Here is a 26,200-nt window from a genome sequence, read left to right as displayed (position 1 = left end):
AAAGACCAAGATGTTATAAAAAGGTCTTACGACAATATTGAGGAGAGGACAAATTAAGCTTATCAATACTTCATATACTTGAGTATTCTTTGTGTATTTAAATATTCCTCTAGATGTTGACATGACTTCAATAAAGCATCTTGGTAGCAACACGAAGAGCTGCTTTTGAGGAAAGCCAATAACAGAACAAACCAATCCACACGGCCAAACCCTAATCCTCTCCAACTTTCTATCATTCAGAATTATGGTGCCATAGCACGTGACCCACGGAGAGCTTTGAGGATCTCATTGATAGATTCACTACTGTGAGAGTTTCCCAGTTAAAGACTTACACTTTTGAGCAAGCTCTAGAGTCACTCAGTACCGACGCTGCACCACAGTTATGGAGTTAACTTTATAGGCTTGATTCAAGTCAGACAGGACAGAAGATACAATGCTAGAACCACAGCGGATGAGAGTATTTTAATATTTCAAAAAGTTGGAACGCGGAGACTGGGGAATTCTGGAAGGAACTGTGAGGCAGAACTTCTTGTTGGTTGTTATCCAGGTAGGAGACAGCTTGAGAGTTTCAGGTGGACAAATAAGCAGCTGTGATCATCAAGCATACAGAACTGGAACATTTTGAAATTAATTGCCCTGCAGGCCATAAAACTTTTGCGTTACTGAGATGATTAGGATGGAGATACTCCTCTGGAATGGTAAGGGAAAGCACCAAAAAAGGACTGGTTGAGACACTGCTTCCACCCCATAGCAGTTCAGAGTTTGGACTTACTTGTCCTTTTGCACATGAAAGGACCAGCAATTTAAGAGAGCTAAATGACATAAAGGTAAACTTTCGCAGAAGTTATTGAAATCAGGCGTATATGACCACACTCATCCAAAACCATAAAAAGTATTATTGTATTTTAATGGCATTCTGGTATTTCTTTAAAGTTGCATACCATTCTCTTTAGAAAAAAGCAGCAAATTTCTTGTTTTCTGTTCATGATTTGCCTTCTATTTCTTTAAGATTTTGAGGAGGATTGCTCAGAAACACCCAGAACTTAAAAAAAAAATCCGTTTCTTCTTCCCATCCCCCGGACAGCCTTGCTGGAGGAAGAAAAATTAAGACGACACAAAACAAAATCTAGCATTGCAATGAGAGTAGCTAATTTAAGGAGCTTAAGTGTCTGTGTATAACACATTTGCCCAAGGAACAGCTGGTTCATTTGTTTTTCTTACTGAAAAGCTCCATTCCAAACCCAAGCTGAGCCTGGATTGCTGAATAAACTGGCAATAATAGAGCTTTCACCTGTAGACTATTGGTTTGAATGCGATATAGGTCACTAATGTTTGAAACTCGTTACGGGCATCACAAAACATGTGGGTCGTCTTCTGGGTGCTGCAGTACAAAAATTCCTAGAGAGCAATGACTGAGGCAGAAAAGCTGAACTATCTCTTCATCTTTATTAGTCGCTGATTCCAGGTCACGGCTGGGAAACACAGGATCTTATAAGAAAAAAACCGTGTACTGACGTCAACGGCACACGAAAGTGGTGAAGGGTGACTTTGCTCAGTGTGTGAACAGGATTGAGACAAGTGAAAACACGCAGTGCTTTGTTCCAGCTCACCTACAACCATCGCAAACTGGGAGGAGATAATAGAAAAAAAAAAAAAAAGCTCTTTCACATTAAACCCTGTATAACTTAATAATGACTGAAACGGCTTAATGCTGCAGTTAACAACTGTAGCTCTCCCATTTTCTGGAGGGCAATGCGTGGGAGAACTCGAGCAAGCCTGTGCCTTGCACCACGTACAGAGAACAATAAAGCGGCTATAATCATTAACGGTGTGGATGAAGCACTTGATAATAAACCACATATATAAGCCCCCTCCCATGCTTCTTCCACACTAAACTTCCATGGGCTATGCAAATTTAAACTGCCATAAAGCTACTGTACAAAGCCTTTATAAAGGTACAAGCTCATCTCCTAAGCCGCAGCACGACTGCTTCCACAGCACAGCTCTGCCCTCATCTTCAGCCTCCCTTTATAATAAAGGACTTACTCCAGCTCCTTAAAGACTGGGTTTTGTAGATAATAAGTATTAAGCATTTAATAATTCTAATTTCAAATTCACTGAAAAACAGCTCTTCCATTATGGGAACATTATCAGTCTGGCTCAATTCCACAAAGGAGAACAACTCTCAGAGCCAGCAGGAGATCCCTGGTGCTTCAGGATCTGCTTGGTGAGCAGGGACCAGCTCCCTCTCACTTGCGGCAACTGGCACAAGACAGACTGGAATTGTGCTTTGCGCATTACAACAAGGGAAAGAAGGAGAAAATTAAGATACTCTGCTCTGCCTTTGTAATCCTCCCAGCCTGTTCTTTGGCAGGAGAACCAGCTCGTAGCTGGTTCACTGAATCAGCTATTGCACCGCTCATGCTCATCTCCTTGCTTGGATGTTCTTCAGAAAACCCAGCTCACCCAGGCGCCAAGATTGCTGATAAAATAACATACATTCAGCTGTTTGAAAAGGCTCTGCAAGGCAATAACTTGCTTGCAGCAGAGGGTTGGACTACGCAAACTCTTGGAAGTCCATTCCAACCTGAATGATCCCAACTAGCTGCTTTTGCTGTAATAAAACTTTAAAGAGTATCTAGCCAAAGATCCCCCTTGTGTATCTAAGTCACCCTGCTTCAAACTAAGCACACTTCACCTTAGTGCGGGGCAGGTTTCTGAACCAATCTGGCAATCTCCCGAGCAAAGCATTCTTAAAACCAGTTTTGCAGCTCACGCCTGCAGGCTGGCCCAGGGGAGGAAAACCCAAACCGCTATCACCGAATGGGCAGCGCCCGGTACCTACAGAGCCCAGAGGGCAGCAGTTCTGCAGGGAGCGAAGCTTGCAATCCGAGACGGCATTGCCTGAGCACCCACCTGCCAAAGAAACCGAGAAGCAGCCGAACAGCGAAGCGAGACAAGGGGTTTGTGCAGCTCCTTCTCAGTAATCTGCTGGCTAAGAGGGACGTGCCATCGTCACCCAGTCTGAGCTATGTCTGTCCACATGTTGTAAGTGAAAGCCAATCTGCCTGCATGCCAGTGCTACCTACGTTTGTCAGAAACCTTTTGTTTTGGGGTGGATTTTGGGGAGAAGGAGCAGGGGGGGGTTATTTTGGTGCAGATATGCAAGGTGCATCGCTGGGCACGCTGATCCGCTCCCTTTACTATATCAGAGCAACAGCATCAATTAATTCATTAGCACTAATTATCTAGGCTGAAGGTGAAAGATAACTAAGATTAACACAGTCTTCTGAAAGACAGAAATTTCTGCACTGGATAAGCAAGCCACTTTTCTTCAAATTTTGGCGGCAGTTAGTAGTCGTGCATCCCTCAGTGTCCCCGCTGTGCTGGAGGGGGAGAGCAAGGCAGGGAGAAGAGAGGGATTAGCTGCCATGGGAGGAGGGACGGTGGGGACAGAGAACGATTTGGGAAGGAGACTGCTTGTGGGAAAGAGGGGCTCAGGGTCATGAACCAACACCCTCAAAATTTCTGTTAAAAATCCTCACTGACGCCAACAGCAGCAGTGTCAATCCTGTCAGAACCGGGATCTGCAGCCCCACCGTGCTTGTCTGCCAGAGAAAGAGGGGACCTACGCCAGAAAGCTCAAGGCTTGACAGCCGTGTAACTTAGAGAACAGAGCTAATTCTTCCTTAATATGGTTTTACTAGAGCACAAATACCTACAAGACTGTGCAGTTCATTGGCTTTTCATCTCCTCTGGTTGTGGCAGACAACTGAGACAGCCACAGGGCTGGCACCCACCTGTAACCCACAACATGGCTAAGGACTGCCTGTTACTGGACCAGGACTCTGAATAACAGCTATGAACTAAACAATGCAAGAAGATGGTGAATTTTAACCACAACCGTGGGTTCAGAGGCTGGTTAACCAGTCACAGCATCCTTTATGACAAGTTTCCCCATGGCCTTCCTTGCAGGCTTTTGCCACGATACAAACTCAGAACAGACCGATTCACCAGCGCGTCGTTCTTTATTCAAATCAAGTTTGATAGAGAAAGTCAATTATGTACTAACGCTCGGCAGTTGTCATGTTAGCAATACCATATGTACTGCCACTTCTGTATCACTCTGTAAAACTTGGATCTAATGCTGCAAGAAGGTAACAGCTTCCAAGAAACATTACATCAGGGTTCAAAGATGACAAGTCTTTTTACTAATTAAGTATTCATGTACTATTCTGCTTTGCATGTCATTAAAATAGATGCCTGTCTAGACAGGCTTCTTAGATAAAAATTAAATAAAGAAAATCTGGTTGTTAAAAGAGCTTCTGTGTATACCCTCTTCATTTACATTTGCTGTTCTCCATTATCCACCTTCCTAAAGGGGGCGGGGGGATTGGGAGAAATAAAAGCAAGCCCAGTATCACAGTCATCCAAGCCTGCATCATAGCCCTGCACAGACAGCAAACTTGGCAACGTTTAAAGTGACCAGGTCACCTGTTCAGCGCGAGGACGCACTGGAGCCGAACTCGGATTTACAGAAGTTGTCACTGCTTTTACCACCACTGAATTTTTAACCACTCTGCTGTTCCCGTGAAGCAAGAGTGAATACCTAGCACTCGGCATCCGAAATCCTACGACTAACATGGTTAAAACGGTAAACCAAATGGGAGGTTAACAACAGCGTTTTATGGAACTAATAGAGATTTTCCTTTTTCTTGCCAACCACAAAGACTTAAGCAGTTTTTGCTTTCTTTGGAGGTCTAAAAAGCTTTTCCTCTACTCTCCTAAAAGAGACTTGTATCAGTCTCCTGATGCAGAAGTCATGGAGGTTTGACTATGATGTTGCAGAAAGGCCCCCAGAAACCATAGCATACTGGCTCTAGAGGTACAAACGCCTTACTCTTTCACAAAACAGGAGAAGAGAAGATGCCATTTGTTTGCAGAAGTTCTGTTAATCCTAAACTAGACTCCTAGTCCATTACAGGAACACTGCTCACATAATAACCATATAAGAAACTAACTATTCAGTCTCACTTTCCTAACATGACAAACTACTTTGCTATTTCCAGTTACTTCTGGAAGACAAGGTAACTGCTAAGCTATTTGCATTTACCTTTAAGAGGATTTTGCTTTAGCTATGATCAGCAGGACACTAGTCATCAACGCGGACCACTACATCATCCGACAAATAAGCCAGAGCCTGCTGCACTCCTTTCCAAAGATAACTTTACCTTTGCTTTAGACTAATCTCATTAAGTACAATCCACTTGTCCTTAACTGATTGTTCTACCTTGGACCGACTCTTGTAGCCACCTCAAAAATAAAAAAAAAACAAACAAAAAAACCCCACTCACGTCCTTTTGCTTCTCAAGCGGAGAAGGCAGAGTCTGACCACACTAAGTCCTGCCCTATGCAGGGAGGTTCCATTAGCAACTAGTGACCGCAGCAATTTGAGCTTCTCCATCTCCATTGTACAACCAGCATCAGTGCGCTTAACCTTCAAACAACCCCCTGCCCACCACAATGCCTCCTCTCTGGGCAGCAAAATGATATTTGAGACTGAGTTTAATCTGAGCTTGAAGTGGATATAGATGGAAATTCGGCTTGAGATAGCACTTATTATAGCTTCAGCCAACAGAGCAGCTGTGACAACACCTTAGACCAAACACAAAAGGAAATACTGGCTTTCACGGAGTGCAGAGAAGTCCCACATCAGTTTGCAAGGAGAAAAGGGTGTGGAAAACTACTTTCTAAGACTAAACAACAGCTCTCCCCTTAACCTACCTATATGCAACAGGGGGTGAAAAGAAAGCACAGAATGACCTGGTCAAAAATTTGCCCTGTACCATTTTTTTCTTACTGCTCCCAAACCTGCCTGTATCCCTGTGTTGACACTCAAAGACCTCTTAATGAGCATGGCTGTCATTCATTTGCACGCTCAGTCTCCACGGATAACCAGCAAAAACGTTAAAGGCTCCAGGGAGGTCAGGCAAACTGACACAATCCCACATTAGCACTTACATCCTAAAATAAAACTACGACACAAGGCTGTTTAAAAAAGTGGGGGCGGAGGGGATTAAAGAAGGCTCCAGGAGAGATCTGAAGCAACAGAAGGCTGTAGCGTTGCTTTATCCCATGTAATGTGCTCTGCACCTCCAAGATGCTGTTCCTTCAGGGTTACCTTATTTAAAATAAAAGAGAAAAAAATGTATTGATTAAGCATAAACATAGAAGATTGCATGTTAGAGCTGCATCGCACACCAAACACGTGCCCAGAAGAGGCTTTGGGGATTTCCACAGACCATGAGAGCCCAGACAGGTTAAAAATTCAAGGCCTTGCTGCAGCTACAACCTTCTACAAAACACCCGCTTGATTGCTACAGAACAAATAAAGGCAGCTCTGAGTTTTCGTTATTTCTGTATAATAACCAGTAGTCCAAGCACGCATGGAAACACACACTTTATTTTGCTGCAAGTTTTCTTTGCACTAAGGCTATGAACCACACATGGCTTGTGCTTGCTCGGTGCTAGGCTCTGCATTCGGATCAGAAGCGTGACAACAAAAAAGCAAAGCCTGTTCCACTTCTCAGTGATAATCGCCAGCAAAAAGCAACGACCAGCTCTAGGTCTCAACAAACTCAGCCTCTTTCAAGTTACAATTTAGAAGTCTCTTATTGTTTTAACCCTTTTAAGCTATCACAAGGCACACTAGTGCTAAGGAAAAAAATAAAGTTTCTTAGAAATTAGTATTTTTTCCCCTTACTGGCAAAACTGTATTTCACCAGATGAAGCTGGTATCTATCCATCTATCCGATGCTTTTGTCGTACTCCAATACACCCTCACCAGCCTGCTAAGTGCTGAAGACATTCAGTTTTCTCCTCCATTTCCCAAGGAAAATCTCTAAGTAACACAGTCTCTTAAGCCCTGTAATGACTTGAAGTTGCCATCCCAGTCCCAAGGTATCTACCAAACGAGGTTGTGGAAGATTTAAAAGTGCTTAAAATACCTCCTTTTGGCTCACTACCAGGCTAGAGACTACTGCCCAGGCGGGACCTTCCACAGCCATTCCCTGGCCCTAAAAAGTTGCCCTAGGGAGAAGCCTTCTCCTGCCACTAGACACTTCTGATCATGACTATCTTGCCTCGGTCTTGTAGAAAAATTACCATCTTCCTATTATTTAAATACCTGAAGCCAAAACACAGAAAGATGACAAATGTCCTAGTCACTGTCAACTAGGGACCGTGGAGGAGGAGCAGGACGAATCCATAGGCAAGGAGCAAGCGAGACACTCAAGGCCTGGCTGAGACCCTCGTTTATCAAACTTGGGCCCTTTGAAGGACACCAGTTCCTTCAGGCACACCAATTTTAGGGCAAAATGCTCTGTGTCAATCACAGAAGCAAGCATTACCACCTCTGAAGGTCACCTTTTCACATAGAAGGCAGCATCCAGGGGGCTCTCATTGGCTTACACTGAAGTTTTCAATGAGGAATGCATTTTAAACACTTCATATTTCTTTTTCTCATTTTACTAGCAGACAGAAAGGCAGATGAAGGAGATACCCAGTTTAACCGCTGTAAGCAGCCAGTGATGGAGTAAACGTCCACTTCTGTGGAGTATCTAATAAACTAGACTTCATGTCCTGACCACTATCAGATACCAGAGGAATATAATTCACTTAAAGCACACATAATTCCTCTCTGGAAGATCTGCAACATGTAGATTAACAAGCAGTTTGCAGCTTCTTATATGAAGAATTTGAGACCTCCTTTTGTCATGAGTCCACATCTATTTTGAGCATTTAATGGCCATCATGTAGAGTCAGTCTTGGTTTGTTTGGGTTGGTTTGTTTTGGGTTTTTTTCCCTTAAAAGAGTTAGCTGTGCTTTCCTGGTCACGCATTAATGGTTTAAAAAAAACCCATGCAGTTCTGAAAACAGTGTTGTACAATCATCCTCACCACACCAGAAAAGGCAAACCGAAACCAAAGACAGGAAACAGACGGGCATATGCTACCAGGGGAAGAGACTTGAGAAGAGTCCAAGCAATTACGTTGACGAAGCTCCTCAAAATACCTTTCAAAAAACAAGAGAAGTTAAAAATATTTAAGGAAAACAACTGTAGGATGTAGCCATAAGTGGGTTTTTATTTGAAGGGTTGATAGTTTCTAACCTGCACTTAGATATATAAATATTTCAGCCATCCACAACTGCTATATATCTTGATGATGTGATTCAATGCTGCATTTGAAGAAAACATGGAAATCCAGCATCCCTCAGAAAGGATGTTGTGCGCCTATTTATAAATATTAACCACAGAAGAAATGACGGAAAGCACCATCTTAATTGTAGCTCTGGACTGGAGAGGCTTTTGAGAAAACAGACTCTGTTTCAAGGTTAGGAGGAGTCTGGTGAAGCACAACAGCGTTAATGTGTCCTTCACTAGCACCAACACGCTCCACGCGGGACAGCAGAGAGAGCTTGTACCATTCCTGCAGAAAACACCCAACAGCAGCTGCAGAATCACACACGTCACGGTGCCGCAGGCGCTAAAGGCGGCTATGGTAAGGAAATTAAAGTAATTCCCAAAAAGAGATGGGTCTTATCACTATCTTCCACGGTAGCTCTTTGCTTTAAAGCAGCACAAGGTGCATTTTACATCGTGAATACACGTACTCACTCACCCGTGTCTGGGTACTGGCCCAAGCATCTTAGCTTAAAGCAAATGGGAGGAAAGAGTAAGAGATCCCGCATAATGATCTGGAAATCAAACAAAATTAAAATAACAGACAGGGGTGCGCCATTAGAATAACAGTACCTCCAGTAGTGATACGCTAACCCAATTCCAACGATTATCTTCAATTGCCTCATTGATTAGCTATTGTAATTTCTCCTCCTTCTCCACTCAGACATCTCTGTGCTCAGCTTTCCACCACACGCTATGCACAGCGGTTGCAATGCAGAAAGAACAGGAATATTGGCCAAACGTTAGCCCGGCTGTTATTTGCTTCCTTGGGAACAAGAGAAACACCAACACTGTGGAGCACCACCTGGTAGGCGCCGCAGACACAGCCTTCTCACATAGAATTCACCAGTTACAAAAGAATTTATTGGCATTTCTCTAATTTTCAGTCAGGGGATCTCTTGAATGGCTCACTCCCACAAGGAGCACTTCTAATGAAAAATACCATACAAACACACGGTTTTCATTCAGCCACAAGCTGCATGGTGACCGCCTAGTGATGGACGACTCTCCAAGCATTTCTACCTCTCACTTCTTCTAACCGCATCCCAGCGGAGCACAGAACTCCCAGGGCGCAGGGGCTACACCCCAGTGCTCTTCAGAAACCTGGAGTCACACCCAGCCCACAACTCTCCAGCAGAGGATGAAAATGAATAACCCCTTTGATGGTGCTGTTAAGAATCATTTTATTACGCGGTAGACGAGGGTTCCTCTGCAGTGCATTGCATTTTAAAATCACTGCCGTTTTACAACCTTCTCTTTCTAAAATGCATGCAAGCCACCGGCTGTGAAAGTAAAGGCCCTTCATAAATGGTCCCATCCCACCGCTGCCGAGGCTGTGGATGCATAGATGTTTTTCTGAGCACGAAAAGCATCCTAGCAGTTGCCCAGCTCCCACTCATTCCTGCTGTTGCAATACCCATTGAATCGCCCTGCTATAGGTGCTTGCAGCTGTCTTATAGACTGGATGGAGGAACTGATGAATGTCAAAAGCAACCCAACATCGGGGCAAAGAGCACTTTAAATGCAAAAATGTACACTGCCCCTGCTCAGCATCCTGCGGCCCCAGCGATGGGGAGGGGGAACAAGGAGGTTGTATAAAGGGAAGCAGGCAACCTGCTCAGGCTTGCTCCGCAGCTTCAAGTGTTCAGGGTCCACGGCCCCCGGCCAGCATTGGGATGGCAACTCTACTCTACCACTGCTCTCCCAGACTGAGAATATGCATTCTGCCTTCTTCTGTGCTGCCTCTCATACCTGAAAGAAACGCTGAACACCCCCACCGAAGTCCTCAGTTCTCAGTACTTCCCCCATCCTGCTGTACACATTGCCTCCCTCCTCCGACTCGAGCAAAAACAATCCACGAAATTATATCAAATGAAAGAAATCAGCAGCAGCTAGCTTTGCTGCTTAGGAAAGCAATCTTTTACACGACTACACAAAAAACCAAGGGTTTATCTTCTTCAGTATATTTTGTGCTTCACAGGCAGCTTCACAGTAACACCCTGCTTTGCATGGGTCCTTTCGAAGTAAAAACCAGAGCGAAGACAAGACAAAACCCCACTGAAGAGCAAACCCAACTGGCTGTGAGACTCCAGGTCAATGCAGGATGGGGTTATTCGCATTAACTCCCTGCTCCTCTCCCCCAGAAGGCTTTCAAAAGGGAAATGGGGAAAGTACTCAAGAGCATAAGCATTCACAACGCCACTGAAGCATAAAAACCAAATCAAAGGTTTCTCCAAAGCTTTCAACTCCCAGCTCTGAAGTGGTTACTGTGAAAGAAGGTGTTTCTACTGCACTATAGTCTATAAATTAATGCTGCGAACTTTTTCGGTGTGAAGGTAAACAAATGGACTGCTTTAAGCATCCAGAAACTGAAATAACATGCTGTATTTTCAGCCGGGAAGAGCTGTTTTCACAGTCATATTTATAAACTGAATATCTCCTCCTTGAAGCTCCAGTTTAAAAAGAAAAATGCAGCTAAAGCTGCCAATTGTGCAAGAGTCATGTGATGAGGCTTTACGGACTTGACAGCGCCGTTAAACCAAACGACAACAGAAAGTGGTAAAAGAGAATGTGAAACAAGGCTTTAGAAAAGATTTAAACATTTTGTAGTTTGCATCTACATTTTGAATCCTCAGTTCCTTTTCCAAAGGACAGTAAAAGCTGAAGTAATTGCTGTAATAATTGACTTTTGTCTTCTTTAATTTCACATGGATCAAAAGCAAAAATAAAACAGTTCTCTTCATTTTACTAGACAACTTGCTAGACCTTCTAAGTATCTGGCCAGTCTTCAACAGCGAGAACTGCAGAGCAAAGGGATATTTTTTGATTTGAGTCTAAATTATAAGGACTTTGCTCGCGGAGCAGGGCAGCATCGCAGGCACAGCGCATCTGCCCTTCCCCAGCACGGCGTGCACGCGTTCCTCCCAGGAAAAAGGCATTTCCCAAGAGCAATAAGGCATCTTTGCAGGCATGCCAGCTCAACAACGGAGAGAGAAAATGCCAAGAAGCACAGAGGCAAGAGACAGCCGAGGAGGAGGAGCAGCCACTGGGAAGTGGGGAGAAGTCGGTTGAGTTCGGTGTGTGAGCAGGGAGCACACGGCCTGGAGGCCACTGGTTGAACCTCCCCAATTTAGACGAAGTCTTCTAAAGAAAAAGCAATTACTGTGCCTGAGCAGAAGTGAAACCGCCAGAGCATTTCTGAGATTTCTCGTCGGCAGGAGGTACTTTCTGAGGACAAAGAGGGCAGAAGGAGCATATACAAAGTTGTTCCATGAAATGGATTTTGAAGATGAGTTGGTCTCCCCCACCGCTTCGCAGGAGCCCAGAGCAGGTGCCCAACCTGTTGGACGGCAGCATTTCTTTTCACACTTGTTGCGTCCTCGCGCCGTGTCCGTGCTTCAGAGTCATGAGATGATGAGACTGCGACAACTGGAGCAGCCCAAACACGAGAGGCACCACCGACACTGGGACGGCAGCTCTCCCCTGAGCGGGCAGCCCTTCTCCGGAGCATCTACCAGTGCTGTGCACACGCGGCGGCAGGAAGGTACCAAAACAGTTTGGGTGCAGTCTTGTAAAAGCTAGACTCAATGTACTCACTAACCATTTTAGCAAAGATAAACCTACGGAGGGAACTTGATGTCAGCTACTTTTAAAAATAGACACTGATGTGTAGAAGAAAAACCAAAGTACAAGCACCCTCCTAATGCAGACTCGCATCCTCAGCGCTAACAGCAGCTAGCCCAGCTCCTTCCAAGGCACCTGCAATTTGGGGGTTTTAATCTCTTGGTTTTGGTATTTTTTTAATTGAGGTAAAAACAAAACGGAAAAACCTCCCCTCACACTAAGAACTGCTTTCTGCTGGGCAGAGTTTAGTGTACACAAAAACCCAACCCAAACCAAAAAGCAAAAAACTAGTAGCCTCAACTGTAAATTTTACGATATTCACTACAGAAAGATTTTGGGGTTTCCTTAACTTTTACAGCCTGCATGCTCGTCTCAGTACTACTGCTGATCATATTGACAGATACGCTTTGATAGTCAGACCTCCCAAAGCTTTCATAACTCTGCTGAAATCTAAAATTAGACAGCCAGAGTCACCAAAATACCATTCACTACCGTTTTAAAGAGGCGTCAGAAAAACCTGACCGAGCATTCTGTATCCACATACAAAACCACATTGTTCAACAATGTTTCATGTGTGCACACAACGTAATACATTACAGAAAAAAATATTTTGCCAATGACAATTAAAAAGCCTCTTCAGACAAATGAGCTACTGAGAAAGCAATTCCTACAGCCTTAAGCCCCTCGCAAAGCCTCAGCAGTGGATACAGCAGCTTGCAGACAACAGTGGGAGAAAAACACACGGATCTTGCGCCTTAACAGGCAGCAATTTACAGAAGCAGATTCCATTTAAAACACTAACGACTGTCAGGGCGAAATTTACGGTACAGATTCTCTCAACCACAGATTCATCAATACAACAGTTAAGTCCAATACAGCCATCACACTGCAAAAGTTACAGAGTTCCCTTTCTGGAGCTACTTATTTTAAGTGAGACATACATTAAACGGTCAGTGTTAAATATCTACTACATAATTTTGTTGTAGGTATTTCCGAATTATTGTACAGGTTTAAAGCCTAACTCCTGAGAGCCTGAGACTACCTTGCACTGCTTCCTTTCCCATTTATGGCCGGCAGTTCCCTTTTAGTGATTACTGTTGTGGGAGCCTGGAAAATCAGTAGATGAGATGGATGCCCAGGGCCCGCTGCAGAAAGCTCATTTACAGTAGCATCCCACCACTGGCATTCACATGCAGCACCTCTCGGATGTTAATAAAGGTCAGGCATGTGACATGAGAAGCCTTAACATTCACAAAAGAGCCAAGAGTTTGGCAGATATTCCCATTTAATAGATAAAAACACCACAGCAGATGTATTTTCTAAAAGGTGATGCACAAAGTCTGCAAAAGACTAAAATTCATACCTAATCATTTGAAGTAGAGACCACGCTTCTACTTGACTTCGGAAAAAAAAGAGTCCAATTTCACTCCTGGATGCTATAAGGAAACTCTCTTCTGATATAGGATCTGGCTTTAATACCAACCAGTTTATACACCTGTGATATATGATATTTTTTATTAAATTAATATGAAGCAGCACAGACACTAATGGCTGATACAGCCTTAAAAGGACTCTGGCACTTGAGGATCTGCACACCCTCCCCTCTCCTTAAAGCAAGGATGAGGCTGGTTGGGATGACTAACAGGAATCGATGGCATCTACTGCTCATCTTTCCCATCATTATCGTATTCCTCAGCCCCGCAAGGAAGAAGAAAGTGGTATTTTGCCTATGGTTTGCCTCTACCGCCAGTACAGACTGTGTTGTCCATCCAGTCTCAAACACTGGGGACAACCGCTTTAGGCAAATCCTGTATTTCTTGCACCAGCGTGACGTTGCTGGGTAAACTTTTCATAAAACTGTGGCAGAAGAGAAGTTAGAGTAAGGCAAAACGCGTCAGCCTGAAATTTCCCCAAATATCAGAATAATCTCAGGAAGGATGGAAACCGGGTAACACCATCCACTGAACAAAGTTAATAAACCACCATCCTAATAAAGGTAACGTAAGAACAGTCCATTAGCGCCAGGCAGCAATAAAGCACACTGATGCCCACCATCAATAACCCGTGTGCCCGTCCAACGCTTCTGAGCACAGACACAGCTTTCGTTTCCAAAAAAGCTTCAATAACTCTTCTGATTTACTCTGAGATCAAGGAGAGAAGGTGAAATACCAGCTGCAGCAGGGAGCAGAAGTCTTCCAATGCTCCCAGTGATTTACCTATGCAGTATAAATACCTCCTCAGGACTTCTTGCACGAGGAATGCAATCAATGCTAAGAGCAGCCCTGACACCTTGCCAAATGCACCCGTGCTGTGGGCTGCTCTCCCGATTATCCCGATCACACCGTTCCATCAGCTTCAGCTAGTGCATTCTCTCCCCTTCCCCTTGCGCTCCCAAGGTCTTGAGCAACAGCGTGGAACCCTTCATTTACAAACAAAAAAGTTTTCAACAGAGCAGAGGGTAAATGTCTTGAGCACAACTAGTAAGTGCTCACACAGTGCTGGAGAAGTACTAAAGAAAAACAAACCCCAGCCTGCTCCGTAAGGAGCACGTGCATCCTGATGGTCTACTGAACCACAGAGCTGCACGGAGAAACTGCTGAGCACCGAGGGACGGCAGGTAGATGGAGTGATGTACCGTGTCCTTTCCGACAGCAACAGCCTCCGAAAGCCCTGCGCGCACAAAGGGGAGGCCGCGCACGGAGGGACGCGGCGCTGCAGGCACAGCCATTAAAAGCTGCTCTCTAGCGCAGGGAAACGTTGGGCCTGAAGGCAGCAAATATCACAGCGTGAGGCGCGGTTACAGCTCAATACGGAAAAAAGGGTTTTGCTGGAATTAGGAATTTGTGTTTGGACTGGGGTGGGGTATACAGCAGAGTTGAAGCATTCTTTCCTCTATACCACTGCTGTTGACTTAGGGTTTTTTTCTATGTTTTTCTGTTGAAAATTTCACCCAAAGGGGAAGAAAATGCTCTGTTCACAGCAAGAACGTTTCATTAATTTCACCTCCTTTTCTCCAGCATTGAAGTTAAATACTCACATCCCCACTTCCCATGATCTCAAGTGTTACACACAGCAAATGTGACAGTTCTGCTTGCGCACAAAGAGCCAGCGCTGCAAGACTGCTCACTGGAAAGGCACGCTGCAAGCTACGGGGGCTGTATTTTAGGGCACAGAGAAGTTGACTGCTCCCGAGCACAAAGCCACTGCTTGACAGAGAGGCCCTTTTATCATCCAAACAGCATTAAAAGAGTTAAATCCAATATACTGGTAACTATGCTACAGCAGATTAAGCGTCCATCCTGAAATTTAAAAACTTCACTTAACCTCAGACAGATTCCAATTAATATTAACTACTTTCAGGACAAGTTCAACTCAACACTAACATCTGGTGCAGACCCTAATAAAATACTACACACTCCAACATTTCCTTTTTGATAGCTGAGAAGTATGTAAAACTGTTCTTCATTAAATTTAAATAGACTCATTAATAAAATACTGAGGATGTGCTACTTTAAGACATCAGGAAAAAAAAGTATAAATTGGTGATAACATTATTTCTATTTTTAAATACATCCCACAGAGGCACCCAAGATAGATAAGTGCTAAGCCCATCCCACAAGCTTATTTATTTATTTAATACTTCTTACGTGCTATTTTTAACCGCAGAAGACAGTAAAAGGCATCCATTAGAAAAATTACACTGGTTAGAGTCTTCCTCACACAGGTTAGAAAAGTGAGATAGCAGGCTGAACGCAGTATTAAGAAGAAATGTGTTTTTTTCCTCCCTTTCCTATAGGTTTCCGGAATAAAAAAGCAATTTCATTTTTGCAGCATCAGCTAGGCCAGAACCTGTATCTGCAAGCCTCTGTCAGTCCTTACACACTCCCCAGCCCCCTCTTCCCACCCTTCCACTTCCCTCAAGGTTTAATTTTGTAAGTAATACACAGTTTGAACGGGTATATAACATGCTTACCGCAAAGGGACAGTTAAAATGTAGATGTATGGGTTTGGTTTGGGTTTTTTAAGTCTCACTTGTGCACATAGAAAATAAATGGGAGGAAATGCCATAGTCTCATAGTATTACATCATTTTGCAGAAGATCTACTCCTTTGGGAGAGGAAAAAATTAGTTAAACGTTTTCCATTTTTTCAATAAAGGAATTTATCTTATTTGATGTTGTTTTTCCTTAGGAATCAAGATTCTTTGGTGAGCTAAAAAAAAAAAATCAAAGGAAGAATGTCCCATATGTCCCATCCTTGTCTGTCCTACCACAAATACGAGCTTTCGCATACAAAAATGCCAGAGCTACATTGTCAAATGATTTACTTAGGGAATCTTGACTGGATTTCTACAAGACATCTTCCTAAATAGTCGCTTTCTTCGGGGAAATACAGGGTGTTTGCACACACAGTCTGAGTAGCAAGTTCTCCCTTTCCTCCCATTTGAAGAAACAAAGCCTAAAACTCCAAGGAGGCACTCCAGCACTCCCAAGAAGCTTCTACTAGGCTTTCTGGTGGACCAGAAGACAAAGTTGCACGTAGGCATTTAGGTATTATTTCAGGAGGCTCTGCAATCTTTTGGATTCTCATCCTAATTTTGCTATAGGAGTCACAGTCTGAACTGGATTTGTATTTGCTGTCTGGCCAGGTAAACAGCTACAGACAACAAAAAGGGTATAAAAGCTGAATTTCAGAGGTGACATGGGTCCCCTGCCATGCTCCAGGTCCCCGTGCAGAGCCCAGGGCAGGGTAGGAGGACAGACCTCCCCCCCGCGCGGGGCATGGCGCTGCTCAGCAGTTACATGGGTAAATGTAGGTGGTAGTTTAAGTCAGGTAAGCACAGGACTGGGCAGTTAATGCATATGCAGCAGCTGGATTTCTTAAACAGCTATCTTCCCTTCTTCTTAAATTTTCCACAAAGTGAGTTTTTGTAAACAAAAACATAGAGGTTTTTGGTGTCACTCAGAACAAGGACAGTTTGTTTGTTCTACCTGCCTGGAGATAAACTCAGTTTGCTGATTACTGAGCCCATAAATGGAAGGCTTTTATTCATAATCTATTCATACATGGCACTAACAACGCTTGATGACTAAGAAATACTTGAATTTCTAAAAGAAGTAGCTCTCTCTGTAGTGGAAAGGTCACATTGCACAGAGAACTATGCAAGCAGCTGATGCACAAGATAAGTGTCACCAATAGAAAGTTGGATAAAAAGCAAATAATGCAATTTTGTGGGTACAAAAATCAATACTAAACTCCAGATCCTGAATAAATATTCAAAATATTCCCTGTATTTGGAATCCGGCCTCAGGCGAGGCCTGACTTGGGCAACAGAGCATCTGATACAAGCATGATTCCTGACTTATTTCTGAAATATTCTGACTATTCTGCACGTGGGCCTTAGAAAGCAGACTACAGTCTGCCAGCAGTAGGCAGGACCCCAAGCAAATTGTCTGCTGAAAAGCCAAATTTAAGAGTTCACACACTACTCCCCGAAGTATTACGTTCAATGACATTAAAAAGGCTAATTTCCAGGGCACGCCATCCCTCCTACGTTCCCCAGACTGCCCAAGAGAAGAAATGCGTGTTATCTGCCCTGTTTTGTTTTTTTGCTTGCAACCAGAAACCCCTGGGACTTAAAGCCTTAAACTCTAAAGAAGATTAATAAGCAGTTATTTAAGAAACTAAGAAATGCTATTTTCAAAATTTGCAAGTGTCAAAACTATACATTGCCCATCCTCTCCTCTTTTAAGCGAGGAGCACCGACATACAAGCGACACAAGCAACTCCATCGCAGAACCCAAAGACACATTCTTCCAAGCAGACTTAAACTTTCCCACTTGAATAAAATCCTCCTCCACAATTACAAGTTGTTATGCCTCTCTGATGAGCGGAAGCGGAGACCTAACATGTCAAACAGCTCCTTTCCATGACTTGACGCCTTAAATTTAACATTTCCCCTGGAAGCGCTGTTCATATGTACATTTGTGCAACATTTAAACTGAATACGTAATCTAATGCTGTCAAAACAGCTTATTAACAGGGTCTCGTCAAATTCCATTACCACATTATACAAATAATATCCCTCTCACTGCAAAAGCATGTCTGTAACTCAAATTTTCATTCACTAAGAGAGTCATGTTTCTATCGGTCTTCTGCGCATGGTCACAAGCAGACTCAGACCCTCTGCAGAGGGTGAGTGTTCACACACTAAGAGACAATTCTTTACGCTAAGCTGAAGTCTGATCAGGAGAGCAACTCGCAGAAGCACTAAGAGACCACACTGGAAGGTAATCTATATTTTGTTAAACCTGCTCCATATACAACATGGAGTTTTCCTGACCTCTACTATTTTTATTTTAGCAACTAAGCAAAACAATGCAGCAACTACCTTAGGTCTGCAAATACTCAGTCTCCAAGCTATTAATTAATTCCATTTATCTGAATGGTGACTTAAAATTATCAGCAACTTCTGTATCAATTTCGCCACATCCTTCTCACCTATACAATTTTCTCCAGCTCTCAAACTGCCTAACGACCAAACTTCTTGTGTGATATTTTCTGCAATCTAGATATTTTGGAAGGACAAAACTTCAGGAACGCTATCAGTTTAGAAGAATATTCTGATGTTTTCTGGACACAGAATAAATATGCTATTTAAAGTCTATTATTGATATATAAAATCAGAGGCCTGGTAGGTAATGCAGGACTTCCAGATTCTGACCGGTTTTAGGAACTGGTGCAAGGAAAGAAACATGGTATGACGGGCACAGGAAGAAAGAAGTTTTCTGATACTAGTTCCATGCTTAGACAACCCGACTCTTTTCTCCATCTTTTGAAAACCACATTAGCTTGTAGCAGGGAAATTATTTTTCTCTCTCCAATGGATTGAGCCTAGAACGTATACAGACCTCCAACAGGTCTGTCAAAGAAGAGACCCGAGATCTCCTTGGCATTGTCAGGTTCTGGAAATAATTAACAATTTTCTCTTTAAAACTACAGCTACCACAGAAATAATTTCCATGGGCTTTAAGTGCCCTTGACAAAAACTCACTCATTATCAGTCAAACCAGTAAAACACAAACCTCCTTGAAAACAAACAATGATCTGGAGGACCACAAAAGATGGCCGATGAATTATGGAAAAGCCGGGTTGTGTTGCAGCACTGGAAGTTTCCACCTCTCAGCGACGTTTCAGAGTTCCTGACTGCTGAACAGGAGAGGGGAAAAGAACACGCCAAGCCTCAACAACTGGTAACATTTCACACTTTAGTATGGGAAGAGACAGACAAATCCCCAAATCCACTCCTTCCAAATGAAATACATGATCAACTGTGACTTCTTAAGGAAACCGAGGTCCTAACCACCACCAATATAAGACAAACAAGCTAAAAGGAGTAGTCAATCTCACGCAGACTAGTTACCCCAGAAAGCAAGGTACTCAATCTTCCTCATCATCCTTGTTCTCTTCCCAGGAGACCCTAGCCAGCACATACATAATGTCTTTTATACAGCATTCAGCTCCACGTGTCTGGAACAAGTTCATTGTTTGGTGCAAGCCTCTTCACGCCCCTTCTGGAAGAGAGGACACCAAGCAGAGCCTAACCAGAACACACACGCCTGCTTCAGTCCCCTGTGTTTTGTTATGGGTTGTTGGCGGGTTTTTTTTGGTGTGGGTTGTTTTGGTTGTGGTTTGTTGTTTGGTTTTTTTTCTGTTTGTTTGTTTTTTATTTCATCCTGATTCTTTTAGGTTACTGAAGCTACAAATCCATTCAATTATTTTTATTTTTTTTTTAAATGCAGAATTTCAACTGTATTTCTATTGGGAATAAAGGGGAGTGATTCATTTCAGAGGGTGGAGTGAGGGAGAAAAGAACTTGAAAAAAGTCAGAATTCAGAACAACAGAGCAAAAGGGAAAGCACCTGAAATAAGTGCTCACGGTTTATCTTGCACAAGATCTTACAGCAGATTCCCAAAAACTTGGTGCTGGCAAAGTTTTTCATAGTCTTCAGAAAAGAAATTTTAAAAAGAAAACCCAAAACAATTCAAGTGCCAAAGAAATCCATAAGATCAGGGAAAAAATCTACTCCCTTACAAAGGGAGGCTGGAAAAAAAATTAAGAAAACTGTACCTTCGAGCACGCAGGTGTTTCGAGAGATTGCAGAAAGTCACAAGTGTTGCCTACAGAGATCAGACTCTTAAATTGTGTATTACACCACATACCTGATCATACATACAAATTTAGGTAATGATAGAAAGGTAACCTTTCTTCATCCCTCTACACATTAATGTCATTTTGCTTTGAAGCACCAAATCAGAAGACATTGTGCATACTGAAATACGAGTATTTAAAACTATTGCATATATGTCTCAGTTGATTTTCAGCTTAAAAAACCCATTTGCCTTAACCTGCTGTTACACTCAGGCCACATCCATTGTAGATGAACCTACCATGTGGTAGTGTTATGTTTGCACCATCAATGATTGCTTGTGCCAGTTCGTGATCATTGCTCTCGAAAGCATGTGCAGCAGCCTTGAGGGCATCCCAAATCTCCTTGCGACCTTCGAAAGCTGGTGCTGTGTCCCAAAACTCGTCTCTCTTACTGCGCAACTGTCCGTCTGTCATGGGGTAATCACTTTTCCATTTCGGTTTCTCTTTTTTCAAGGGCTGATTACGACCGAGAGCAACTGTGGAGGAGAAAGAGGAAGGGAAATTTAAAAAAAAAAGGTAGCAACACAAAATTACTAAAGTACCCTTTGGTTATTCTGTTTAGGATCTATAGATCTGAAGTTTACTTTTGGGCAATCCTGATCCTTTTTCCCCCCACCTCCTTCAAGGCATCACCTCCCTTCCATGGGCTCCAAGTTGGTTTTACCTCTTGGAAAAATTGAGGGGCTGCCTCCTGCTTGCTGATTTCACCTGCACCCCCTGAGCACCCCATGACTTTTCCCCAAACTCGCGTCGGTAACTCTGCATCTCCGCTTGCGCCATGTGTGCCTGGCTGGGAGACTCGCACCCAACATCCATCTGCCGAAGGCTGGACCGGGGGTACAGTGAGACCCCCATTATCCCACCACTGGGGTGCAGCGAGACCACACTGCACCTGGATCTCCGGCCTACGCCGCTAGCAACATTCTCTGCTCAAAAGACGTGATATTCTCGTTAATACAAGAGTTTGAAAAGGCTAAGGATTTTTTTTTGCATCATGTCCTTTTCAACAGTTTTAATTCAGAGTAAGTATATGTAGAAAGGCAAGTAAGACACGCAATGGCTAGAATTGTTAGAGACAGAAATCCCTAAAGAATGATCCAGGAATCTATCGAGCTTTAAAAAGTGGTTACCTCATTCACAATAAACAGGAAAGCATTTGTTTCATTTTAACTACAGTTATTTTTGTGTAATAGCCAGTTAAGATAATCACATAGGTATGATGCTGTGGATTAAAACTACCCGCTCACTTTAAATTACAGCACTGCTAAGACTGTGCTAAACCCTTCTCTTCCATTTCTGCGAGTAAGGGGTTACTTCAACTTCTGTTGAAAGGAAAAGGAAAAAGAAGAGAGCAAACTTCAGTGCACACCAGGAAGAATTTCTCCCTGCAAGAGTTAAAACGCCATTTCCTTCAGCCCCCTTCAGAAGCTCACTGCAACGGGAGCCCGCGAGGACAGTACGGGGAAGAGAACAGCAACAAACCACAAAAACAGTTCTCATCACGGCTCAATACCGCAAAACTTTGAATACATAGTTTAAATGCCTCCAGAGGAAATAAAGTGTCCTTCAACAGTTAAACTAAATTTAAGTGTGTTTGCAGCTGAAAATGAGCAGCCCCTCCAAAGGGCAGCTCGTAGAAACTGGGTGACGAGTACTGAATGCTCCTGAGTGACAGGTAAGCTACAAGGAACTGAAGTCATTTAAGGATCGCCCCCCCCCCCCCCCCCCATATGATGCTGAAGAGACATCCTCTCCGATGCTCTCTGTGAAGGGCCCCTGCCGTCCCAAGAGAGCAGCGGAAGCCCAGCTGCCATCAGGCCAGGGAAGCATGAGGAGATGCCGTCTGTCACCCCACGTCCGTGTCACCAAGGCTGAAGTGTCTCTTACAGGAGCAAGACACTGCTATGTTGCTGCGATATCAAAGCCTGTGGAGCAAAGCTGCTACTTATCAGGGTCCTCCTGGCTCATCTGCAAGGATGGGAGAGCACCAGGACAAACACAAGGGTTTACATTTAGCATTCTGTACCCCATGTCCATCCTTAGAGACAGTATGAAACACTTCGTTTCTCCAGTTGACAATAGCTGACAAAAACCCCTTGTATCTCTCCTCAGTCTTACTCCAGCATTCAGTTTTCAATGGAAGAATAGTCTAACATCTAATATTCTTCACAGTTCTTAATCTACACTTACACTGTATCTCTACAAGTTAACTATGAACTATATTAATGGCAAGGAGTGTGTGGGGGGATGATGGAGACGTGACTGAGAAGACCAAGTATGAATGTATCAGAAATACTCATTTCAGGTAAGCTGTAACATTTTGCAAAAATAGCATTTAATTCAAGTATTCCCTTTCCTTCCTTGATTTTTTTTCTGCCACAGATGCACTCAGATGTTTTCCAAACAGCCCCCAGCTCCGAGCATTGGGTCTCAACTTCATTTCAACTTCACACAGGCTTTAAGGAGACCAAAACACATACAAAAGGTTACACCCTGTGCTCTTATACAATCTGACTTTAGGTGACCAAAAAATTACCTACTTAAATTCATAATTCAGAATGACATTCACACTTAAGAAGCTGAGACTTAAGTCACTGAAAATAGGGTATTTAAAAGAACTTCTGATGGTTCAGTGACATTGCCAACTATGTCAAGGCATGAGCCTTCTTCAGGTTAAAAAAAACATAGCAGAGGATATATTTTCATGGAAACAAAGTCAGATCATAATTAAAAGTAGCAAATGACAATGACACGGCACACATGCAATGTCTCCAGCTGGCATTCTGTATCCCATGCAGAAACTAACAATAATAATTGGAATCCTTTCAAGTGACCACAAACATTTATTGCTTTTTGTTTCCGTGGAATGGCTTCCATGAGATCGCTTCCATTTGCTTTTCAAAGAAGTGCTGACCATTTAACAGATTTCAGAGCAGCAAACCCAAGTGTTTACAAAACACCAAGTTTCCTGGCAAAGCCCAGCCGTTCCCAGTCCAAGCCTCGGCTGAGCACATGCAAGCTGTGAGCCGGTGATGGTCCAGCCTAGAACAATGGTGAAGGAGGCAGCCCAGACAAGACGGACTGTATACATTAAACAGTATAGTGCGAAATGGCAAAAACATATCTGGTAAAACATTAAAACAAGGAATTGCTTCCTTATTAAGGCTTAGCAGTCAGAGCATGAAAATTTCAGACAGACAGAACAGGACAATGCAAGAAATTTGGGTCAGTGGGCATCTTTTCTTCCATTCTACTTCGGCTAACATCTGTTTGCATGTACAGTGAATGAATGCTAATTTATCCCACAGGGCACTCTCATTCTCCCCAAACATTAATTATGAAAGCGGGTTAAAGGCACTTCCCGCAGCCCCCGAGCGCGGCGTTGCCTGCGCACAGCCCTGCCCGTTACCCGGCACCACGGCAGGAACCGCAACAGGCCATTTCTCTCCCTCGCTTCCCCCTTTGCCCACGACAGCACCTGAATGTATTGCTCTTCAGTAGGCAAGAATAGCAGGGGAGAGACTAACGAGACAGAGATCCTAACAGTCTCAGATAACTTCTCCCTGGAGATAGAATCCTTCCTACACAGACAGCAGTGACGATAAACCCAGTGATAAATTCTTTTTTTTCAAGTTGGAAAGAAGGATGGTGGGAGAAAGGGTCTCTACAAACGCCTCTAAAGCCAAATACACTCTAACAAGCCATCCATCCCACTACTAAGCCTTTAAACACAACTTAGCTTCACAAACCAGTATTTAAAAAGGTCTTTAGCATGTTTACCATTTATTAGAAGTGCTTCAAGAATCCCCTAAAAGCTTTATGCCCCCCCTGAAGAAATATGAATCTCTCTCTAGCTGTGTGGATAGATGGAGCAGAAGGGATACAAGAAACTTAAGATGTGTAAAAAAATCTGTGTGTGTAAAAGGGCCCAAATCTCTCGCTTTTCCACCCCATGTTTTAGTCACTAAAGAGAAACATCACTACTTGAATTTCTACAATCAAAGTTTTGGACCACATCAAAGGACTTTCCCTTTTCTGTACTAAGGCTGATAAAGACTAGTCAGAATAGGCAAAGGAACAAACATCAGCAGTCTGAAACACTTTGTCAGGTATTTACAGTGTCAGTTTTATATTCCTCGCTTTGGAAGTAAACTAGAGCTCAAAAGAAAACGTTGACTTCATTTAAGACCATGTACATCAGAGGCACAACCAGCTTGCAAGATCTGGAAGACAAAGTAACATCCACATTAATTTTTCATCTTACATCACTTCAACATAAGTAAGAAATTATTAATATCCTGCTTGAAAATATGAATAGTTTTATAAATGCCAAGAAGGCATGTTCTCTCTGAAGCAATACTGAATACGTTGCCCATCTCAATAGGCAGTGATGGTTGATATTTTTGGCAAGAGATTTATTTAGAAGGAAATACGAAGACCATTAACAGTCTACTTTTTGAAAAGGAAAAGATTGGCACATTAGTGACACTCCAAAGTAATTTTGGTTGTTCTTCCTCCAATAGCTCACATAGTCATGTGATGCTGTGCATCCCAAAGAAGGGTAAGAAGTTGCTGACAAGCTGCAGGACTGCGCTTAAGAGCAGCCTTTCTCAGGGAGGAGAGCCACAGAGACCACAATGTGGCCTTACACAGGCCTTTCCTGGGCTGCTCAGAGGGGTTACTGCAGAGTGGTCACAGATGCTCTACATCCTCCTGGACACTGGACCCGTTCTAGCCAGATGGTTGCCTTAGAGATGCCTCCTGCCCAGTTCCTCTCCGGTTTGACTTGCACGGTACATACAGCACAAATACCATTTTTAGGACTTGCTTAGGTCCATTCAGGTTAACAGCAGCAAAAGCAATAGTTAAGAAGGTAAGAAGTCCTGATAATTACTAGCTGCATAATGAACTTCCTAGGGCGCAGCATGCCTAAGAGAAGAAACCCAAGCCTATCGAGTCAGAACTCCGGGATGCAGCGCGAGGCTGGGGCAAAAAGGGCATCGCACTGATGCCAGTGGGCTGGAGAAGGCAAGCAGAGAGACAAGTCTCATCTGAGCTCAGCATCTACCCGGCTGGCACGTCTGCCATTCAGGTGTCCCCACACATGCAAAATCCAAGCACTGCTCAAGCCCCCTTCCCTGGTTAAGCATCCCTTATTAGACTGCTTAACACCTCAAAGTGACCCAAAACCAGTGGCAGACGAGCAGCGGGCTGCTTCTGTCCCATCAGTAAGATTTGGCAGTGTATAATGTGTTTTCTCTTCACAGGCAGAGGAGTACACTGGGATCCTTGATGTAGCTACTACTGTCTGCCCCACTAACCTTAGCTCCTGGCAAACTACCAAGTCTTATTTTTCAGAAGGAAAGACGTATTTGTCCAGTCCTTGCAGACTATTTTATAACCCGAAATATGAAGGTTTGTTTCCCTTCCCTGCAGCTTCCTATCAAAGCAATGGCATCAGTAAGATTATCCGCACTTCTTTCCAGTGAGCTTATGCAGATAAATCCAGATATTTAAATCAGTTTCTTAACAGAATGTCAAAAAATGTCTAAGTAGAACTTTTTTTTTCTTTTTTTAACAGCTGTTGTGTTTGTTATGTCGCTGTCAATGAGGATCACAGTACTGCCGCCTCCTCCAAAGCGGACCAGATGAGTAGGAGCAGCTGGTAACGGAAGAGTCTCATACTAAAAGCCAATATCCAGCTAAAGCATTCATAATTCCTAGTTTATACACCCATGAACTGTAGCACTCGATAATCAAATTGGATAATATTTCTGCCCCAAAGGGCTTACTGTCAAATCAAATAACGCAAATGCAACAGCTGAGTGAGACATCAGACAGCTTATAGCCTCTGGAGAAGGACAGGTGGACCCTCTGCTTCAATTGTGAATTAGATTTTCCTCCTTTCCAGTTACTGACCATGCAGGTAACCCTGTAAGACAGGCCACAGGATCTGGTCCCCTGTTACGGCCCAGAGTTACTGCCAGTAGCTGAGTTAAAACTTAACCATTTGGGGAAATGTCTCCTTTGCTGTCAGTCAGCCTTACGTGAGCTTTTCCCTCCCACCCCGTTTCTTCAAGTATCTCTCACCTATTTCTTAAAATAATGTTAGGAATAAAATTT

The 26,200-nt window shown here is 43.4% G+C and overlaps 1 protein-coding gene across 1 annotated transcript in view; it reads right to left on the bottom strand.

The window, feature by feature from the left end:
* Nucleotides 1–26,200, bottom strand: part of UBTD2 (ubiquitin domain containing 2) — a 60,828-nt gene that overhangs the window by 9,874 nt on the left and 24,754 nt on the right. Inside the window, exon 2 of the mRNA XM_063349244.1 lies at nt 20,317–20,553. Within this exon, the coding sequence (XP_063205314.1) occupies nt 20,317–20,553 (237 nt within the window). The remainder of the gene's footprint in view (nt 1–20,316; nt 20,554–26,200) is intronic.

Source organism: Chroicocephalus ridibundus, chromosome 11 (genome assembly GCF_963924245.1).
Source record: "Chroicocephalus ridibundus chromosome 11, bChrRid1.1, whole genome shotgun sequence".
Taxonomy (NCBI): domain Eukaryota; kingdom Metazoa; phylum Chordata; class Aves; order Charadriiformes; family Laridae; genus Chroicocephalus; species Chroicocephalus ridibundus.
Note: the sequence above shows the minus strand (reverse complement) of the source record. Positions and strands in the feature narration are given on the sequence as shown.